Source organism: Quercus suber, unplaced genomic scaffold, assembly GCF_002906115.3.
Source record: "Quercus suber isolate HL8 unplaced genomic scaffold, Cork oak 2.0 scaffold_23, whole genome shotgun sequence".
Classification (NCBI taxonomy): Eukaryota; Viridiplantae; Streptophyta; class Magnoliopsida; order Fagales; family Fagaceae; genus Quercus; species Quercus suber.
Genome location: NW_027069488.1, coordinates 408,639 through 426,460, shown reverse-complemented (window position 1 = coordinate 426,460; position 17,822 = coordinate 408,639). Strand labels below are relative to the sequence as shown.

The 17,822-nt window shown below is 33.7% G+C and overlaps 2 protein-coding genes and 1 pseudogene across 2 annotated transcripts; all 3 read right to left on the bottom strand.

Moving 5' to 3' along the window:
- Window positions 1–6,915: 6,915 nt before the first annotated feature.
- Window positions 6,916–8,460, bottom strand: LOC112036426 (probable pectate lyase 16; annotated as a pseudogene).
- Window positions 8,461–11,541: 3,081 nt separating this feature from the next.
- On the bottom strand, window positions 11,542–14,407 carry LOC136064165 (uncharacterized). Its single transcript, XM_065765571.1, has 7 exons — window positions 14,203–14,407; window positions 13,704–13,761; window positions 13,385–13,453; window positions 13,212–13,307; window positions 12,747–12,836; window positions 12,152–12,219; window positions 11,542–11,763 (listed from the first exon to the last, which is right to left on the bottom strand). Exons 1-6 carry the CDS (start codon window positions 14,349–14,351, stop codon window positions 12,169–12,171), a joined length of 513 nt encoding a protein of 170 aa, XP_065621643.1. The 5' UTR covers window positions 14,352–14,407; the 3' UTR covers window positions 11,542–11,763; window positions 12,152–12,168.
- Window positions 14,391–16,739, bottom strand: LOC112036451 (uncharacterized). Its single transcript, XM_065765760.1, has 7 exons — window positions 16,553–16,739; window positions 16,071–16,233; window positions 15,576–15,633; window positions 15,257–15,325; window positions 15,084–15,179; window positions 14,619–14,708; window positions 14,391–14,402 (listed from the first exon to the last, which is right to left on the bottom strand). The coding sequence occupies exons 2-7, from the start codon at window positions 16,217–16,219 to the stop codon at window positions 14,391–14,393; spliced, it is 474 nt and encodes a 157-aa protein (XP_065621832.1). The 5' UTR covers window positions 16,220–16,233; window positions 16,553–16,739.
- Between the last annotated feature and the right edge of the window lie 1,083 nt (window positions 16,740–17,822).

Sequence of the window (17,822 nt, the reverse complement as noted above, 5' to 3'; positions counted from 1 at the left end):
ATTCATGTCTCTTATCATTGTTATTTGGCTATGTTACATGTTGGAGATGTATATAGCAACTGTACTCAAAGAAACATGTGGTATATTATTTGTTGGTCTTTCTATTTTCTTAGTTTTTTTTTAATCTTTAAGATCAACATGAAAAGTTAATCATTAAATTTTTTCTAGATCATAGCTTGGTTTCTATCACTGTCTGAGTATCCCATTTGTAAAACTTGACAAGAAAATTATTAAAAATATATTTATTTCTTTTTTCTTTTTGTGTTAATAAAGGTGAGTTTTACTGGCCTAATTAATAAGATAATGAAAACTTCAAAAGAAAAAATTACAAATATAATTTTTCAAAATGTATCGTATGAATTGAAACTTACTTACACATCGAGTTCAGGACTAGTATAAATAAAATCGACAATGCCAACCAAAGTCAATTCTAAAGTTCATAATGGAGGCTTGGCTATAGGTAAATTGTATGTTTTCTGCATTGCATGATAAAAGTTAATACTTATTTTTCTGATAAAATCTGATCTATTTGCAGATAGTTGAATATAGACAAGTTCTGAAATGGACATGCCCATGGATATAACTTACCTGAGCATGAACATTCCAACATACAGATGAGTACTTGCAAGGTATGTCATTTCCTCCCATTGACATATTTGTCATGCAGGTGAAGCTGTGTCTGACTTGGAGCAACTTCATCAGTATGTAGAGAAGGAGCTGCCACTTTACCTCAATGCAGATAGAAAATGAAGGATTTCAATGAGTTCCACACAAAACTTGCTGGACTGAATAGGCTTACAAAGGGCTTATCCAGATAATATGGCTTGACCGCGAATTAGCTTGAACAAGATTTTGTAGGACTTGAGAATATTGGAACCATTTCTTCATATTAAATGTAGGACTAAGTGAGGGTATTACTGCTGTAAGATAATCTCTGGCACTCTATATGTAATCACAAACATTAACTTTGAAAATGCCGCCTAAACTTGGCAGGAAAATCACATCAGTGTTTTATTTTTTGGCCTAGATTCTGAACTCGAATATCATGCAACTTACTTTCTCATTGAAGACCAAGGCAGGAAAAAATGCTTCACTGCATGCCATGAAGTATGAGTTGCTTAGCTCCTAACTTTCTGTAGAATTTAGAAGTGGGTAATTTATTGTAGGATGATTAACATTTTACACTTTTCAGCTTTCCTTTCTTCTTGCTTAAGACATACTTGAAATAGTGGAGCTTTTCCTACTATTACTCACTGTCTTGTATTTCAATGGAAACAGTGGGACTCCGAACTGCTTAGAATTTAGTCCAAATTGTAGATAATGATCTATCAGATGTGGCTCTCAGGGTGCCTGAAGCAGGACTGTTGAGTCAAAAAGCTTGGGAGGTTGGAGGGCTAAGGGTCCAACATGCAGATCAAGTAGTTCCAGTAGAAATATTGACGACTCAATCCACTGATCTGGTGAACATTGAACATTTGAAAATGTCAAGTCAGCCACCATCGGCCAAGATGTTCCAGCAACGCTGGTGAACCTAATGAATTGTGCAAGTTGAGGCACCTGATGCGAAGTTATTGGTCCTCTTTCTTTGGCTGGTTGGATGTAATGGTGAATAGGACCTAGTGGAATGTCATTGAGAGTTTTCCATTGATCACTTATCACCCAAATTATGAAACTAAGGAGAAAGCATAATGGAAATAAGATCGGAATGGGAGTAAGGGAGATAAGTGTATTGTGTATGTCTTGTGTTAATGGATTATGAGCTATATATAGTTCATGTTTCTATAAATTTAGTTGTAGCAAACTTGAAGCCCCCACTTCAGTTGTAAGAATGAACTATTTGGGGACAAAAAACTTTATTGGCTCCTATATGAATAGAATTAATGTAATATACTGTTTATCATTGCTTCCATTTTTTTTAAAACCAAACAAACAGCTTTTTGAAAGATTCAAACCCAGTACATCATTGTTCAAATGTTCAAACAACAATAATGGAGCCTCTTCTATCTAGGTTACATAATCTTCAATATCATGTGCATATCCTGCCAGAATGTGTGTTGTATTATTTGTTTCCTGTCTGGTTAAACTAACTCCCCATTGCTGAAACTGTTGCAGATAAAACTTGACTTTCCTACACAACATTTCCCCACCAAAACCATCATCTCCGTGTTCCTGAAGTTTTGCTATAACCTGTGCTGAATCAACTTCAAGAATTTTATGGTGTATGCCAACTTCATGAGAAAACCGAATGGCTTGGACTGAAGCCTCAAGTTCTGCTTCAATGCTCTCCATAAGTTTTCTCACAAAGACTAGGAATTCATGCTCTCTTCCTCTAATTACCACTTCACTGCAACACCAAATTCTTTGTGTCTCCTCACAGCTCGACAATACATGCACTGTGTCATCCTTATTTAATTTGCACCTTGGACACATTGGCTTCGTTAGAACCCTTCTTTTTACCTGACTGGCACATGTAGGTAGTGTCTTTCTTGTTCCTATTGAGCATATCCCATCTTGTACATTTTATTTTCTTTCTGTTGTCCCTCCTGTTTAATTATATTCTATACCAAGCTAGAAATTCTGTAGAGATGCACTAATGCACACCACTATAGATGGTATTGCAAGGGCCCCTAGGATTTCACTCCTTTGAGATGGCTTGCCTTCGTGCTTGTGGATTCTTTTTATTATACCCATAACATAAATTGGGGACTATACTACCCATTACAACAACAATAATGAAAATCTGTACAAACTAAAAAGATTGTCATGTTTGTTACAGATATTTAAGGAATCACATATCCTAGATACAAACAACAACATTCAAATTTAAAGCCCAAAACATATGGTATGTTGTACATATTTGGAACTCTACTCAACGTCGCCTCCAAGATCTAAAGCTCAGCATTGAATTATCTCTTGAATTTGCTGCAAAAAGTGTGAATGAGAAAGAGACACACACAAACAGGGAGAGAGAGAGAGAGAGAGAGAGAGAAATGTGATGTTTCACTTACAAAACAGAATCTGGAGCTATTTAAGTGCCCTTAATGGACTTTTTGGATTCCCAATCAAACCAAAAGATGATTCATCTAGCTTAAGAATGTCAATGGAAGACTGTATCAATCATTGAGCTGCTGCTTCATATTGTAGGCACAGCAATTTCTGCATTTGAAAAATCTAGCTAATAAGAATAAACCTCAAAGAGAACCCATGGAAATTGGAAATCAAGTTCTGAACACCAACAAAAAAATTAACTGTCTTTATCCTTTCAATATAATTCTTCACCGGTAGTTCTTAGTTATCATTGGATTACTTCAATTTCAAAATGGCCATTTCAATTTTTGGTTCCAAGTTCCAGGTTTTGTCTTAATCAAAAAAATTTTAAATCTCAATTCTCAAGCCAAAGACATTGGTTTTTTACATGAATAATGAGAACAAACTAAGATTTTTGAATGGCTTGAATTTTTAAAAAATGTACAAAATGATTTCTTTTACCTTCACATTTTCTTTTAACTTTGATATGTAGTCTTTAGGGAATGCATGCAAACTACAAAAGTTGGAACCGAATCTTCACAAGTTTTCTTGGGTCAACATCCTGATTAGGAACTTTCTCACATTTTCCTTATTCATTGTTCTCACTTTTCAATCAAATCTCTCTATACAACATCTTACCCCTACTTTTCAAAAGAAAGCTGCAGTAGCACTTGAGCTTTGCTGATAAACAAAAGTACTAACCTTCCAACTGTTTATGCAGAAAAACATGCATTTTATGAGACACTTATCAAGGAAAAAAATCACAGTGCTAGATAACCTATTTCATAAAATAAACTTCACCAGCATGATTTTTAGTAGTCCAATAATGATTATGTAGATTTTTGCTCTTAAATTGCTTATGGAAATTACAAGTGCAGGCTACATTCAATGTCTAGACACGGGAAAAACAGAGAGAGAGAGAGAGAGAGAGAGAGAGAGGCTTAAGAGACAAAAGAATGTCCCTAATGCTCACCCATAGCAGAAGAAAATGAACAACTGTACAACTAAACCTATATATGCAAATAGTTCTAGGTCTAAGTGTTATGTTCAATTGCTCCAAAAGTGTTTTCCACTATCTTTAAGGGTCCGGAAGCACACCACTTGATGTAATATTGTTTCACCACAGGTACCTTGGGGTTTAGGCAAAGGGCCTCGTTGCAAAGCATTAGCAATATGGAAACATCTTGACAAAGTATGCAAAACAACATTTGCAGTAGGATAGGAAATACTGACCTAGAATGTTAGATAATGCATAAAGCTATTAATAAATGTGAGCAAGCTAAGACATAGGAGTGATAATATAGACATTGCAATTCCTTGCATGTTTAATGGCACAAGCTCCTTGAAAAATTATATTACAATTGAATTATAAGATCATGAAAAGGCATGAAATACGCAAGAAGAGAATATATGAAAGGTATTTTTTTTTTCAAACTAGATGCATTTGCCACATCCCCACAAAGCTGATAGTCAATGTGTTTACAATGACACATAAAGCGAAAAAAATCTGTCAGAGTTTTGCTTGATAAAACTATAGAAAATGGACATTGTACCTGAAAATGAAGCAAAACATATCTAAGAAATTCATGGTCTCACCATATGATAGTATCTACTGGTTGGATGAGAAGAGTCAAACCAATGAGAACATTTAGCCAAACATATAGAAGATAAAAAACAAACTACAGATATCTATCTAGCACAATTAATTAAAAAGTAAAAAACTAAAGGATAGAGCTTATTCTAAAAAAGGACAAAAAGGATTCCTCTTATAAATCACAATAAGGAAAAAAAAAAAACATCAATAATTAGATTCCTCGTTGTAAATTCTCTTCTCACCAAAAGACTATAATTGAATACTTTCTAGAGGAAAATAAGCACTATGACAGAGGATTTAAGCTTCCATAGGTCAGCCCACATTTAAGAACTGGATCTCACAGTTCTTCTGCTTCCAATATAAGCATTCAATATGGAGAAGCCAGTAGGATCGGTTGACAGTAAAGAGACCTGACTTATTCATGGGGCCTAATCAGTTTAACTGCACTTCCCAACCTAGGAGTTAGTTGCTTCTAAATAATAGAGTTGGCTACATGAGATGTATATCAATTCCACACTAATGTACAATTTCATTGTGCAGTAGCTTGGTCATTGTATCAATATTATAATTGTAAGTTTGATGCATATACATATATACAATTTTTAAAAGTCTTTTTTGTCTTTTGAGATGTAATGAAAAGATATTTATGAAGTGAAGTTGGGTCTTTGGAGTTAGAGAATGACTTGTCTAATTTTAATTTGAACAGGGGTGCACCTTGTGACATTTTCTTTTCAAGGTTTTCAGGTCCTTAATAACAAATGAAATTTCTCTCGGGCATGTGTAGTCAATTTTATTGTTTGTGAACCCTCTTGAACTAAGTTTCTACAAACGACTCTTAGTCCTTTAGCTATTTCATGGAATTTATTTATTTATATTTTAAAAAGGTGCTGTTAACAGGTGCTGTGTGATAAAATTTAAAATAAATTATTTATGTTTTTTTTAAGAGATTTGGAAAAAACTGAATATATATTAAATGTGTATCAGTTTAGTGGAGAAAGTCAAAGCACCTACTAACAAAGTCCTTTTTTAAGAAATGCTAATGAATGCCCTTAGGACATTAGTTAATAATCTATTTAAAGAAAGTTTTTATGGGAAAAAAAAGTAATTAATATTTTGATAGGTTTTTTCATTTCCCATAAAAGTGGTGTCAAAACTTACCTAAAATGGATTGTGTGCACGCCAAAAATGAGGTTATTGGGTTGGACCTCACTTGGGCTCACAACTTATTTATGAAGTGGGTTTAGGATTTTCTACTTTGGTGCAATCTCAGCATAGAGAACCAACTTAATTGCCTCTCCCTCTGAACTGTTTTACTCTTTCTATACTAATACTACTACACTGGCTTCGCATTTCCCCTCTCTCTATATTCTCAGTTTCCTTATGCCTCTTTCAACAACCTCTTTTTCTCTCTAGCTTCTCTTATTTATAGCCTTATAATTAGTGGGGAGTTATGATTACTCTTATGGTTAGTGGTATAGGAGGTTCAATGTTATTATTGCTAAGTGGATGTTTAGTTGGGAGTGGGGTGTGGTGAGAGTGGCATTGGAACTGGCTCCCCACTTCAGGAGATCTTCTCGGCGGCGTTACTTCCTAAGGCAATACCGAGCATCTATAAATCCACCTTCCCGGGAGATTTGCACTTCCTGGCCAAGTTAGAGTTGATCGGCAAGAAATCACATTTGCAATTCATGTCATAATGTTATCATTGTGGTCTTTGAGTTTTGGAAGGGCACCAATGCTTATGTGGGCCAAGGCTGTGGACCCAATTAACTCATATGCGCACACAAGGTCCCAAGGCCCAAGACCCAATGCCCAACAAGGTTAAAGCCTCGTATACGTGGCATCAATACATTGGATCTTATGAACACAGGAGCCCTCGAGGGAGTCGTGCCCCGTACAAATTGTTAACCAATGCTCTTGGGGCACTTGTTAGCATGACCCAACTTTTTTTTTTCTTTAGTTAAAAAACAAATGTGCATTCCCAATAGTTCAAGCAACACTACTGTTTCTTTTTCATTAGCTTAAAAAATATATTAAAAAAAAAAACAAACAAACAAACAAATGTGCACACCCAACATCTCAAGTAACACTATTTTTTGGAGGCGGTACATGGTAGATAGCTTCCAAGTATATAATCTTTTGTGTCATTATATGAATTTAAAGAATTTTAAAAAAAAATGTCGTCAATCGGAAAATGCCCACTAAATATTCATATCATTAGTATATATGATCTTAACAATTGCACAACAAATTTTGTTTTTTTGATAGGAACTACACAACAATTGATCTTTGATGGGAGCAATAAAATGATGAAAATCATTCACATTTACTCTTCAAACTCTTTGCCTCAGCATCTAGACCATGGGGTGCATCGTAAAGCTCTTACTGATTTTGTCAATGACTTCATTGTTCTTGCATCTGCAACTCAGAAACCTTGTTCCCAGTTATAGTTTGGCTTTACCCCACCAGTACCCGTTTCAATGAATCTAGCTCCATTTTCAAATACATCATTCACTAAGTAGAATTTCCATGACCCTCTTTCACCATTTCTCCTCGTCACCTGTTAATATTAATATTATGCGTTGTGTATGTGTTAGTACTGGTAAAATGCATTTTTATTACTTAAAAGATAATGAAAGTATTGAAATTTTACCTCTTTATTCCCTGATTTTGGTGCAATGAAGAGGTTGGCTTGACTCTTGACACTAGGATTCATGCTCCCCCCTATAGCATATTGCATCCATCCCTAGTAAAGGTTGTTCACCACATGTGCATATCCAAATCGAATCCTGAAAAGTTTATTTGTGTGCATTAAATAGCTGATTTAATATATTATCATAGCAACTTCATAAATTTATGATTGATAATCATTGGTTTATGCCTACAAGTCCTTGAATGTGGTGGATCAATTACCTTGGCATCCTTTGGTTGCAATTAGGTCCAAAATGATTGTACATAACCATGACCTTCATGTTCTTGTCACGCAAGTACCCATCATCATGTCCAAGAAGCATGACCTTGTCCTGATTTTTGAACTAGTTGTTGGAGATGGTGATATCTGTAGAACCCCGAGTTACATCAAGTAGACCATTCTCACTCTCATAAAGTGTATTATGGTCAAGCCAGACCTTTGATGTAGTAACAAATCTGATTGCATCTCCATCAACTTGACTTAATGAAACTATCTTTGAGTCTGGACCCATTACTATGCTAGGTGGTTGGGATCGGCAATGGTGGACTCGAAGACCATGAATGATTATATTGTTTTGCTGTTGATATATAAGGTACATTTTAGTACTTGATCAGCTAAAAAAAAAAAAAATTCTAATTGTAATGAACAATGTTAGGGAGAAAACCATCACAATTAGTACAACGTCATTTTTATGTGAAATCATCAATGATATTGCTTTTATTGCGTGTTAATCAGTAATCATAACATGTCACCTATGCAATTGTGAAAATTTGAACAAAACAAAATTGAAGTGTGAATTAAATACCTTATAGATCATCAAACATGCATTACCAGCAATGTGAACATTAGCACCCCGACCATCAATGGTTGTGAAACTACTAATGAGAAGTGGTTTCTCAAGTCTAATGTGCATGCTTCTTTGGAATGTGATCCATTTTTTCCCTTTGATCATGGTTGTTCCATGTCTTAAGGTCCCTGGTTTGGGATTTATTGGGTTGTCACTAGGATCAATGACTACATATTGTGTGAGGCCCCTTCTAATGTTGTTGGTCATCTTCCCAGCATAACCCACTGAGCATGTGGCAAGTTGGTGTCTATTCCTTCACCAGTCAGGGTTCAATCTCCAGCAATTATCAATCGCATTCATTTTTAAGCCAGTGATCTTTGTTTTCTTAGCAAGGCTAACATTAGCAGTGGAGAGAAAAACAATGACAAGAACCAAAGCAAAGTGCCAAAGGATGGCAATGTTGATTCCTTTCAAAGCCATATTCATGTGCGTGTACTAACTCAAACTCAGATAGGAAAAGAGGTAGGTAGTAGTGGTTTGCAAATAATTGGAATGGAAGGGGATATATATAGGTGGAGTGGTTAGTAATGTGTATTAGCTTTGTTTAGGTGGTTTTAAAGTGGATGCTGAGGAGTGTAGGACACAAAAGAAGCTATTAATAGGTATTGGTTTTGTTTCCTCACCCCAATTTGAAATAGTTAGATAGCTACAATTGTGCAGTAGCCAAAATGACAAAAAAAAGTGAGCATTTGTGTCATTACTGGGATATAGAACACGTAACATTTTAAACTTTCACGTATAAAGATAGCAGTTACAATTGGCTTCTCTCAAGTAGGGGTTTGAGTGCTACGCAATATAATGGATATGAACTACCTATAATAAGCAAGAGATGATTAGTTAAAGTTATAAATGGAGTAACATTACTTTTACATTTACTTATTACGGATATCACTATTATTATACATTAATCAGAATAAGTGACTACACTAATTGTTAAAAAAAGTTGTGATAAAGTTTATACCACTAGATTTTTTTGTCATTACACTATTGTTAATTGTACTTACATATAAAAAAAAATAAAAAATAAAAAGTGATTGGAGTATGTGACACACATAATGTAGAATGCAACTATCTTTTGATTCGAAGGTGTCAACAAATCTAATTGGTTCAATCTCTCGGTATCAAATATTTAAGCTATTATAATTATCAATAACTATTTGTCTAGTTCTATTTTGTAATACATTATAAAATTGATTTTATAGCATATAAGAAAACCCATCGACCTCTCTAACTGTAAAAAATTTTTCTTTTTTTTTTTAACCATGTGCAAGTTGACAAAAACTTGTCACAATCTCACTTGAATTCTAGAGCATTGTTAATAGAGTTTATTTGTTGCATAATCTGTCCTTGCAAGTTTTAAGTCCTCTGGCCACAAAAATTTCATCAGGCCGCTTCAAGTTCAACTTCAAATTTTACCTAGCCTCGGCCTCTTTCACAATATAACTTATCTGCTGGTATTTATTATTAGTGAATTTGGTGTTCTGGAGCTTTGGACAACTGTAGGAATGCAAGCAAGCAGATCAAATGACTTCAAGTAAGTCTTCAACCCATAATCTCCAGTTATATCACCATGTTTGGTAATGATGACTTGAAGAATTTGAATCAGCATTTAACAATAGCATCTATACGAGTTTGAGATGTATATTTGTTAATAAATTTATATTAGAATAGGTAATTTTAATCCAAGCTTATCTTTTCTCATTCTTAAGTAAGTGCACTAAAATGGATCAAAGTAGACCAAAATATTATACTAAAATGCTATAGCTCAATAAGGACATAACAACAATAAATATTGTCCTTCAACTCATATATAATTATTTTGAGATGTGGTATAATTTAGATTTTTTTTCCTCTAAATTTTATTATAGATAACTTGTTCTCCTTAAAAATAAACAATTTATAAAAGTAATTTCTCTCTCTATTTTTACAAATATATAATTTTTTTATTTTTATTATTTTTATTTATTGATGTTATTCTTTTTGAAATGGTCCATATTCTTCTAACTACTGTTATTATATATTACATTTTCCTAATTTCTTTTGGAAGAACTAAAAATTTTTAAGTTTCAAATTTATTATTCAAGGCGAGGTTGAAGGGTCCAATTTAAAGCTTAAAGAACCATATGTCATTTTTCATTAACTTTAAGGTATAGAGATAATAAAGATAACAACTTTATTTATTTTTAGTTTATAGTTTATACTCACCCAAAATGGATTGAACTAGATTTTTTTAAATTTTTTTTTAGCTATACCTCTTAAAATTGATGAAAATGGCATATGGTTCTCTAAGTATGAGTGAAACTAGATATTTCAACCTAATTTTGAATATTGCAATAACATACAATTATGAATACATTGGTGGAATAATATTTTTTTTAGGAGAATATAAACTAAAAATAATTAAATGGTGACTTTGCCCAAGGTATTCTTATTACATTTTTTATATATATATATATATTATAATTAACATTTAGGTTAAAGAATGTATATTTTCTATAATAAAAAAAAAGTTCAAAAATGTATAAAGTCTTGGTAGTAAAAAGTGATTATTTTATCATAATTGGTAAATGTGGGTACTTGACTCCACACAAAGGATTTTGTTCGCTTTGGAGAGCCAGGCCCTCACGAATTTATCCTCTTCGACCGAGTGTGGGCGTTCACCCCTTGAGGCAACTTAGTCCTACATCGGAAGGAGAACCCTCCCACTAGTGCTTTATATGCTTCTGGAGCGATGTAGGAGAACCCTCCCACTAGTGCTTTATATGCTTCTGGAGCGATGTAGGAGAACCCTCCCACTAGTGCTTTATATGCTTCTGGAGCTTGCACTAGTGTACCACTACAGAAGCATATAAAGCACTAGTGGGAGGGTTCTCCTTCCGATGTGGGACTAAGTTGCCTCAAGGGGTGAACACCCAGACTCGGTCGAAGAGGACAAATTCGTGAGAGCCTGACTCCCCAAAGCGAACAAAATCCTTTGTGTGGAGTCAAGTACCCACAGTAAATTACAATTAGTTTTGAGAATGTATAAATTAAGATTAAAGACAATGCATTATTGCATTATATAGCTCAATAAAAATGTAGCAAAAAAAAAAATGATACTATCCAATTTTTATATATTATTACTATAAAGATTATATATATATATATATATATATTATTATATAGCTCAATAAAAATGTAGCAAAAAAAAAATGATACTATCCAATTTTTATATATTATTACTATAAAGATTATATATATATATATATAGATGAGAGACTTTATTTGATAGCAATTTGTTAGGATGACTACAAAATTGAAGATTTAATAACAAAGTTAGGAATTCAACCTTGATTCAAAAAAAGATAATAAAATACTCAAGGATAAAAATAAAAAATAAAATAAAAGAAAACCAAAATTTCTTTTTTCTAATAGAATTTTTAAAAGAAAAAGAAATTACATTCATAAAGTTCCCATCACATTCATTAACAAATTTTACAACAAATTATTAAGCATGTAAAGATTTAAATAATCCACTTGGTTTGTAGCTGTCTTCAATAAATGCTCCATGCATCTACAGCTCCACCTTTTTTTGCTCTCCCCAATGCCTGCCTTGCTAGAGAGCTATAGCAATTCATCGGATTATCAAAGACGTGATTTTAATGAATAGGCAGTTTTTTAAAAAAATTGCAATTTTGTATTCCTGTAGGACCATGATTTCAGGGCAACTCAAGTGAAACATGACAATGAACTAAATTGTCACATAATATTGCTTCAACAACTATGTTGTGACTTGTGACTTTTTTCTCTATTTTTTTATAAGTAGAATAGATCTATTAAAAAATGAAAACACTTCATGTTCATGATGATGAACACAAACAGTTCAAAAAATTACAAAGCAAAAGCTAAGGAAATTGTGAAACTCAAAAACAGAGGTACATCTATGTTGTGACTTGTGAGTACAACATTCATTAAACAGTCCTGTTATGTACATGAATAACGAGCAACTTACATCCATTTAGAGACATCTTACTCTGCTGCTTCCAACTTCATCTTCCTGTTAACATAATCCAGGTATCCCTGCCCAAAATGACAGCTCTGAATTCAGAATAACTGCTCTAAAAATACCTTCAAACTAACTGTTCAAATATTGCATTACTATTTTCAGATTTAGTCTATTTAAGACTTCAAAAGATCTTTAACTTTTCAGAATGTTGAAAGTTCTATAAGCAAGATACCCCCAAATAATAATAATTACTATGGCCTGCCTTCTTATGCCAGCATTATTCCGTCTTTTTTAGTTTCAGTAATCAAATTTAGTACATTTTCGTCACCTCTTGCCCATATTTCAATTTATACATTTTTTAATATGTAAATCTCTAATCCTACCAGGGTAAATCTTGAATGTATTACATTTTAAATAGACATTAATATCTAGATCTCTAATCATACCAGTTTGTTGTCTGATAGCACATGAATGAGTACATTGTGCTTAATATAACAATTGGAGTCCATTGCATTTTACATTCATGAATTACGTGTTAAATATGTAAAGCACAGTGAACCATTTGATTTTTTGATGGAATGTATAGAAGAATGAATATTACCTGGAGTATTCCCACAGCAGCAAACTTGTCAATTATCGTCTTTGACTGGACTGGATGTAAATTCAAAGGCTTTAACAGTAATTCCACATTCTGCAAAATGGTAACATGAACTCTAAGACTCTTTGACATTTAGTAATAAGAACACAGATAACCAGATGTAAATTGAGATTGCATAAATCATTACAATTTGCCAAATCTAGCTTTTGCAGTTCATCCAACATTTCCTAGGCAAAGGCCAGGTTTCCAGTAGCTAGCTACCCAAACAGTGAAATCGATATTTTCAACAATTTGGAAAGGAAAATCACAGAGCTCATATAGTAATCATAATATTAGGTTGACACAGGGTAATCCAAGTACATCATCAGATTAATTAAAAACCTTCCACATGCTCTGTATCTATAGCTATGCCACAATTTATACATATGAAACTTCGCTAAATCTCACAATATAGCCAAATGGACCAACCTTAGATGTAAAACTCTCATCCCAATACGTGTACTTTAAACCTTTGAGTTTCCCCGTTTTACAGAGATCATCAATGAAAAGCTTCACTTGCACAGCCTAATCATGGTGGAAAATTAAAATGCAGTCAGGGAAAGAACAAGAATTTATATTAATTGCTCCACTTGAAAACTCACATCAGGAGCGCTTCGTCGTCTGTCGAAAGGGCAGCCAACAACAAAGCCCACCAGAGAAAGTTCAGAGATCTGTACATGAACAGAAGAAGCCGTTATGACTCTGCCTTTGGTCTAAAGATAGCTCAAAGTTCAACACCACCCAACATAAATACCCAATTTATCTAGATAGAGAACTTCTTGCATGGGAAAAGAAAAAAAAAGCCTCTTGCTACACCGAGTAGACAATACCATTTTGTAATAGACATAATAACAGGACTCAACTTTTTATTCCATGACACTAGCACAATCATATAAAATAAAATCAACAGAAAGTACTCACCAGACTTTGAAAGTCACTAACCATTAGATCAATATTTGATTTCTTCCTTAGCAGAACACTGCAGCATCACAATAATTGACATTTATACCATATAATAAACAAAGTTTCAATGAGAACACTAACATAAAATGGGGAAAAGAGGAGCCCTAAAAAGGGATATGCTGCTCTTTTTTTCTTTTCTTTTTTTTTTTCTTTTTTTTCCTGCTGAATGAAAAAGGGGGTCTCCGATGTGGACTCATCGACCCCATGCCAAATGACGGCAATAGGTAATACCACCGAGGCCTTGATGGAGCTATTACTCAAACTACTCAACAAGTGAAGCAATACAAGAACTCCTACCATCAAGCCATACCTCATGGTAGTAAGAGAGATATGCTGCCCTAGTCTATAAAATTAGAGATTCAAAATTCACTGACCATACCATATACTGGGTGGCCTGTAAAATGCATTGTCAAGCATAGTTTCATGGTATTATAAAAAGTATAAGATATCAGATTACCTTAAAGGTGAAGCTATCTTATTGTGAGTGTCTGAAACAGCTAGTCCAACATACTTATCACCAACATCCAGACCAAGCAAACGACCCCGTTTTACTGCTTTTGACGTGAGCAAATCATGGAACAAGTTCAACGGCTTCACGTACCTCATTAATCAACCAGACCCTTCAACAACAAAAAACAAATCCTTTTATTTGTCACTCTGTGAAATACGTTTTAAGCAAATTAAAATTACAAAAATGAAGAACATTGGCAATAATATTTTTACTTCCAAAATGCGAAGAAATAAACTTTTTTTTTTTAATGCATTAAGTCCAGCTTTTCGGCACAAAGTTCATTTTCATTGCAGCATTTTTACAAACAGTTAGTCTTGAACCATTTGATTTTTTGATGGAATGTATAGAAGAATGAATATTACCTGGAGTATTCCCACAGCAGCAAACTTGTCAATTATCGTCTTTGACTGGACTGGATGTAAATTCAAAGGCTTTAACAGTAATTCCACATTCTGCAAAATGGTAACATGAACTCTAAGACTCTTTGACATTTAGTAATAAGAACACAGATAACCAGATGTAAATTGAGATTGCATAAATCATTACAATTTGCCAAATCTAGCTTTTGCAGTTCATCCAACATTTCCTAGGCAAAGGCCAGGTTTCCAGTAGCTAGCTACCCAAACAGTGAAATCGATATTTTCAACAATTTGGAAAGGAAAATCACAGAGCTCATATAGTAATCATAATATTAGGTTGACACAGGGTAATCCAAGTACATCATCAGATTAATTAAAAACCTTCCACATGCTCTGTATCTATAGCTATGCCACAATTTATACATATGAAACTTCGCTAAATCTCACAATATAGCCAAATGGACCAACCTTAGATGTAAAACTCTCATCCCAATACGTGTACTTTAAACCTTTGAGTTTCCCCGTTTTACAGAGATCATCAATGAAAAGCTTCACTTGCACAGCCTAATCATGGTGGAAAATTAAAATGCAGTCAGGGAAAGAACAAGAATTTATATTAATTGCTCCACTTGAAAACTCACATCAGGAGCGCTTCGTCGTCTGTCGAAAGGGCAGCCAACAACAAAGCCCACCAGAGAAAGTTCAGAGATCTGTACATGAACAGAAGAAGCCGTTATGACTCTGCCTTTGGTCTAAAGATAGCTCAAAGTTCAACACCACCCAACATAAATACCCAATTTATCTAGATAGAGAACTTCTTGCATGGGAAAAGAAAAAAAAAGCCTCTTGCTACACCGAGTAGACAATACCATTTTGTAATAGACATAATAACAGGACTCAACTTTTTATTCCATGACACTAGCACAATCATATAAAATAAAATCAACAGAAAGTACTCACCAGACTTTGAAAGTCACTAACCATTAGATCAATATTTGATTTCTTCCTTAGCAGAACACTGCAGCATCACAATAATTGACATTTATACCATATAATAAACAAAGTTTCAATGAGAACACTAACATAAAATGGGGAAAAGAGGAGCCCTAAAAAGGGATATGCTGCTCTTTTTTTCTTTTTCTTTTTTTCTTTTTTTCCTGCTGAATGAAAAAGGGGGTCTCCGATGTGGACTCATCGACCCCATGCCAAATGACGGCAATAGGTAATACCACCGAGGCCTTGATGGAGCTATTACTCAAACTACTCAACAAGTGAAGCAATACAAGAACTCCTACCATCAAGCCATACCTCATGGTAGTAAGAGAGATATGCTGCCCTAGTCTATAAAATTAGAGATTCAAAATTCACTGACCATACCATATACTGGGTGGCCTGTAAAATGCATTGTCAAGCATAGTTTCATGGTATTATAAAAAGTATAAGATATCAGATTACCTTAAAGGTGAAGCTATCTTATTGTGAGTGTCTGAAACAGCTAGTCCAACATACTTATCACCAACATCCAGACCAAGCAAACGACCCCGTTTTACTGCTTTTGACTTGAGCAAATCATGGAACAAGTTCAACGGCTTCACGTACCTCATTAATCAACCAGACCCTTCAACAACAAAAAACAAATCCTTTTATTTGTCACTCTGTGAAATACGTTTTAAGCAAATTAAAATTACAAAAATGAAGAACATTGGCAATAATATTTTTACTTCCAAAATGCGAAGAAATAAACTTTTTTTTTTTAATGCATTAAGTCCAGCTTTTCGGCACAAAGTTCATTTTCATTGCAGCATTTTTACAAACAGTTAGTCTACACAGAGATCAAATGCTATTTGTGACATATTTCTACTGTGACATATTTTTTCACAAACACTTTTGGAGCAAAAAGTTAAACACAGAGAGAGAGAGAGAGAGAGATTCATTACAAGTGAAATTCAATGTTTCAGACGAAGTGAGTTACCGTTCAGAATGGTTTCAATGCTTCAGACGAAACTCTCAAAATGGGTACAGGGTCAACGGACCCAATTATACCAATTTACGATAAGTGGTAATTCAGGGTTACTTTTTATTTTTATTTTATTTTATTTTATTTTTTTGAGAAGCTTTTTTGTTAGTTTAACTAGATATGCGAATCATGTATGTTAGGCTCCGATTGTTTTGGCTTCAAATTGATTCCGAAAATTATTTTCCGAAAAATTGGGTGTTTGGTTGTTATTTCAAATTGGGTCAAACTAAAAAACACTTGTAGGGTCCGTTTAGATTGAACTTATTGTTGCTGAAACTGAAAACTGAAAATACTGTAGCAAAATAATTTTTAAATGTGTAAATAGTACCGTGGGACCCATTTTTAATATTTTTTAGTGCGTAAACAGTGCCAAACAGTGCATGAACAGTATTTTTTGTCTCTGTACAGTAAAATCATGTGATACATGATTTTACTGTTCACTTTCCAAAAAAAAAAAGGAAAAATGCAAAACGCAAAACGTGGACTCAGCTTTCAGCTGAGTCCAAACGCCCTCGTAGTTTAGCTGAAATTTAAGTTGTTTACCTGTGATTTGACATTTTACTCACCTGAGATTTGACCAAATTTAAATTACCTACTTGTGGTTTGAAAACCCATGATAAAAGTCTTTCGCTTGATCTATTTTGATCTTGTATTTTTATATTTTGTGTTTTTTGTTGGGGGGGGGGGGGGGACACACATAAAAGTGAACTAAAATTTCATATTTAACCATATTTTTAATAGATGTATGTTATGAAATTCTAACTAAGTTAACTTCAAGTGGATAAAGTGTCAAATATCAAATCACATGTAGCCAACTTAAATTTCAGTCAAACCACAGATGAGTAAGTTGTAATTTTCCATACTATTTTTTAAATAAGTAAAGTCTTGTGAATGAGAAACTATTAATGTATACTCAATGTTCTACACTTTTCTCCTCATAAATATGAGTCTCGTTTGCAGGATTTACATTATATAAATGGAAAGTGTAGTACACCAAATATATCAAATAATTTTGTCTAGCAACATATCAAAGAAATTGTGTTCTTTAAAAGTTTTTATTACAACACATTGATCTTTTAAGTTCAACAAAAGTATAAGAAGGTAAAATAATGAATTCTCCTGAAATCTTTATTACTAGTCTGTTTGAGATTACTTATTTTTATTGGCTTATTTCGTTAAAAAAAAAAAAA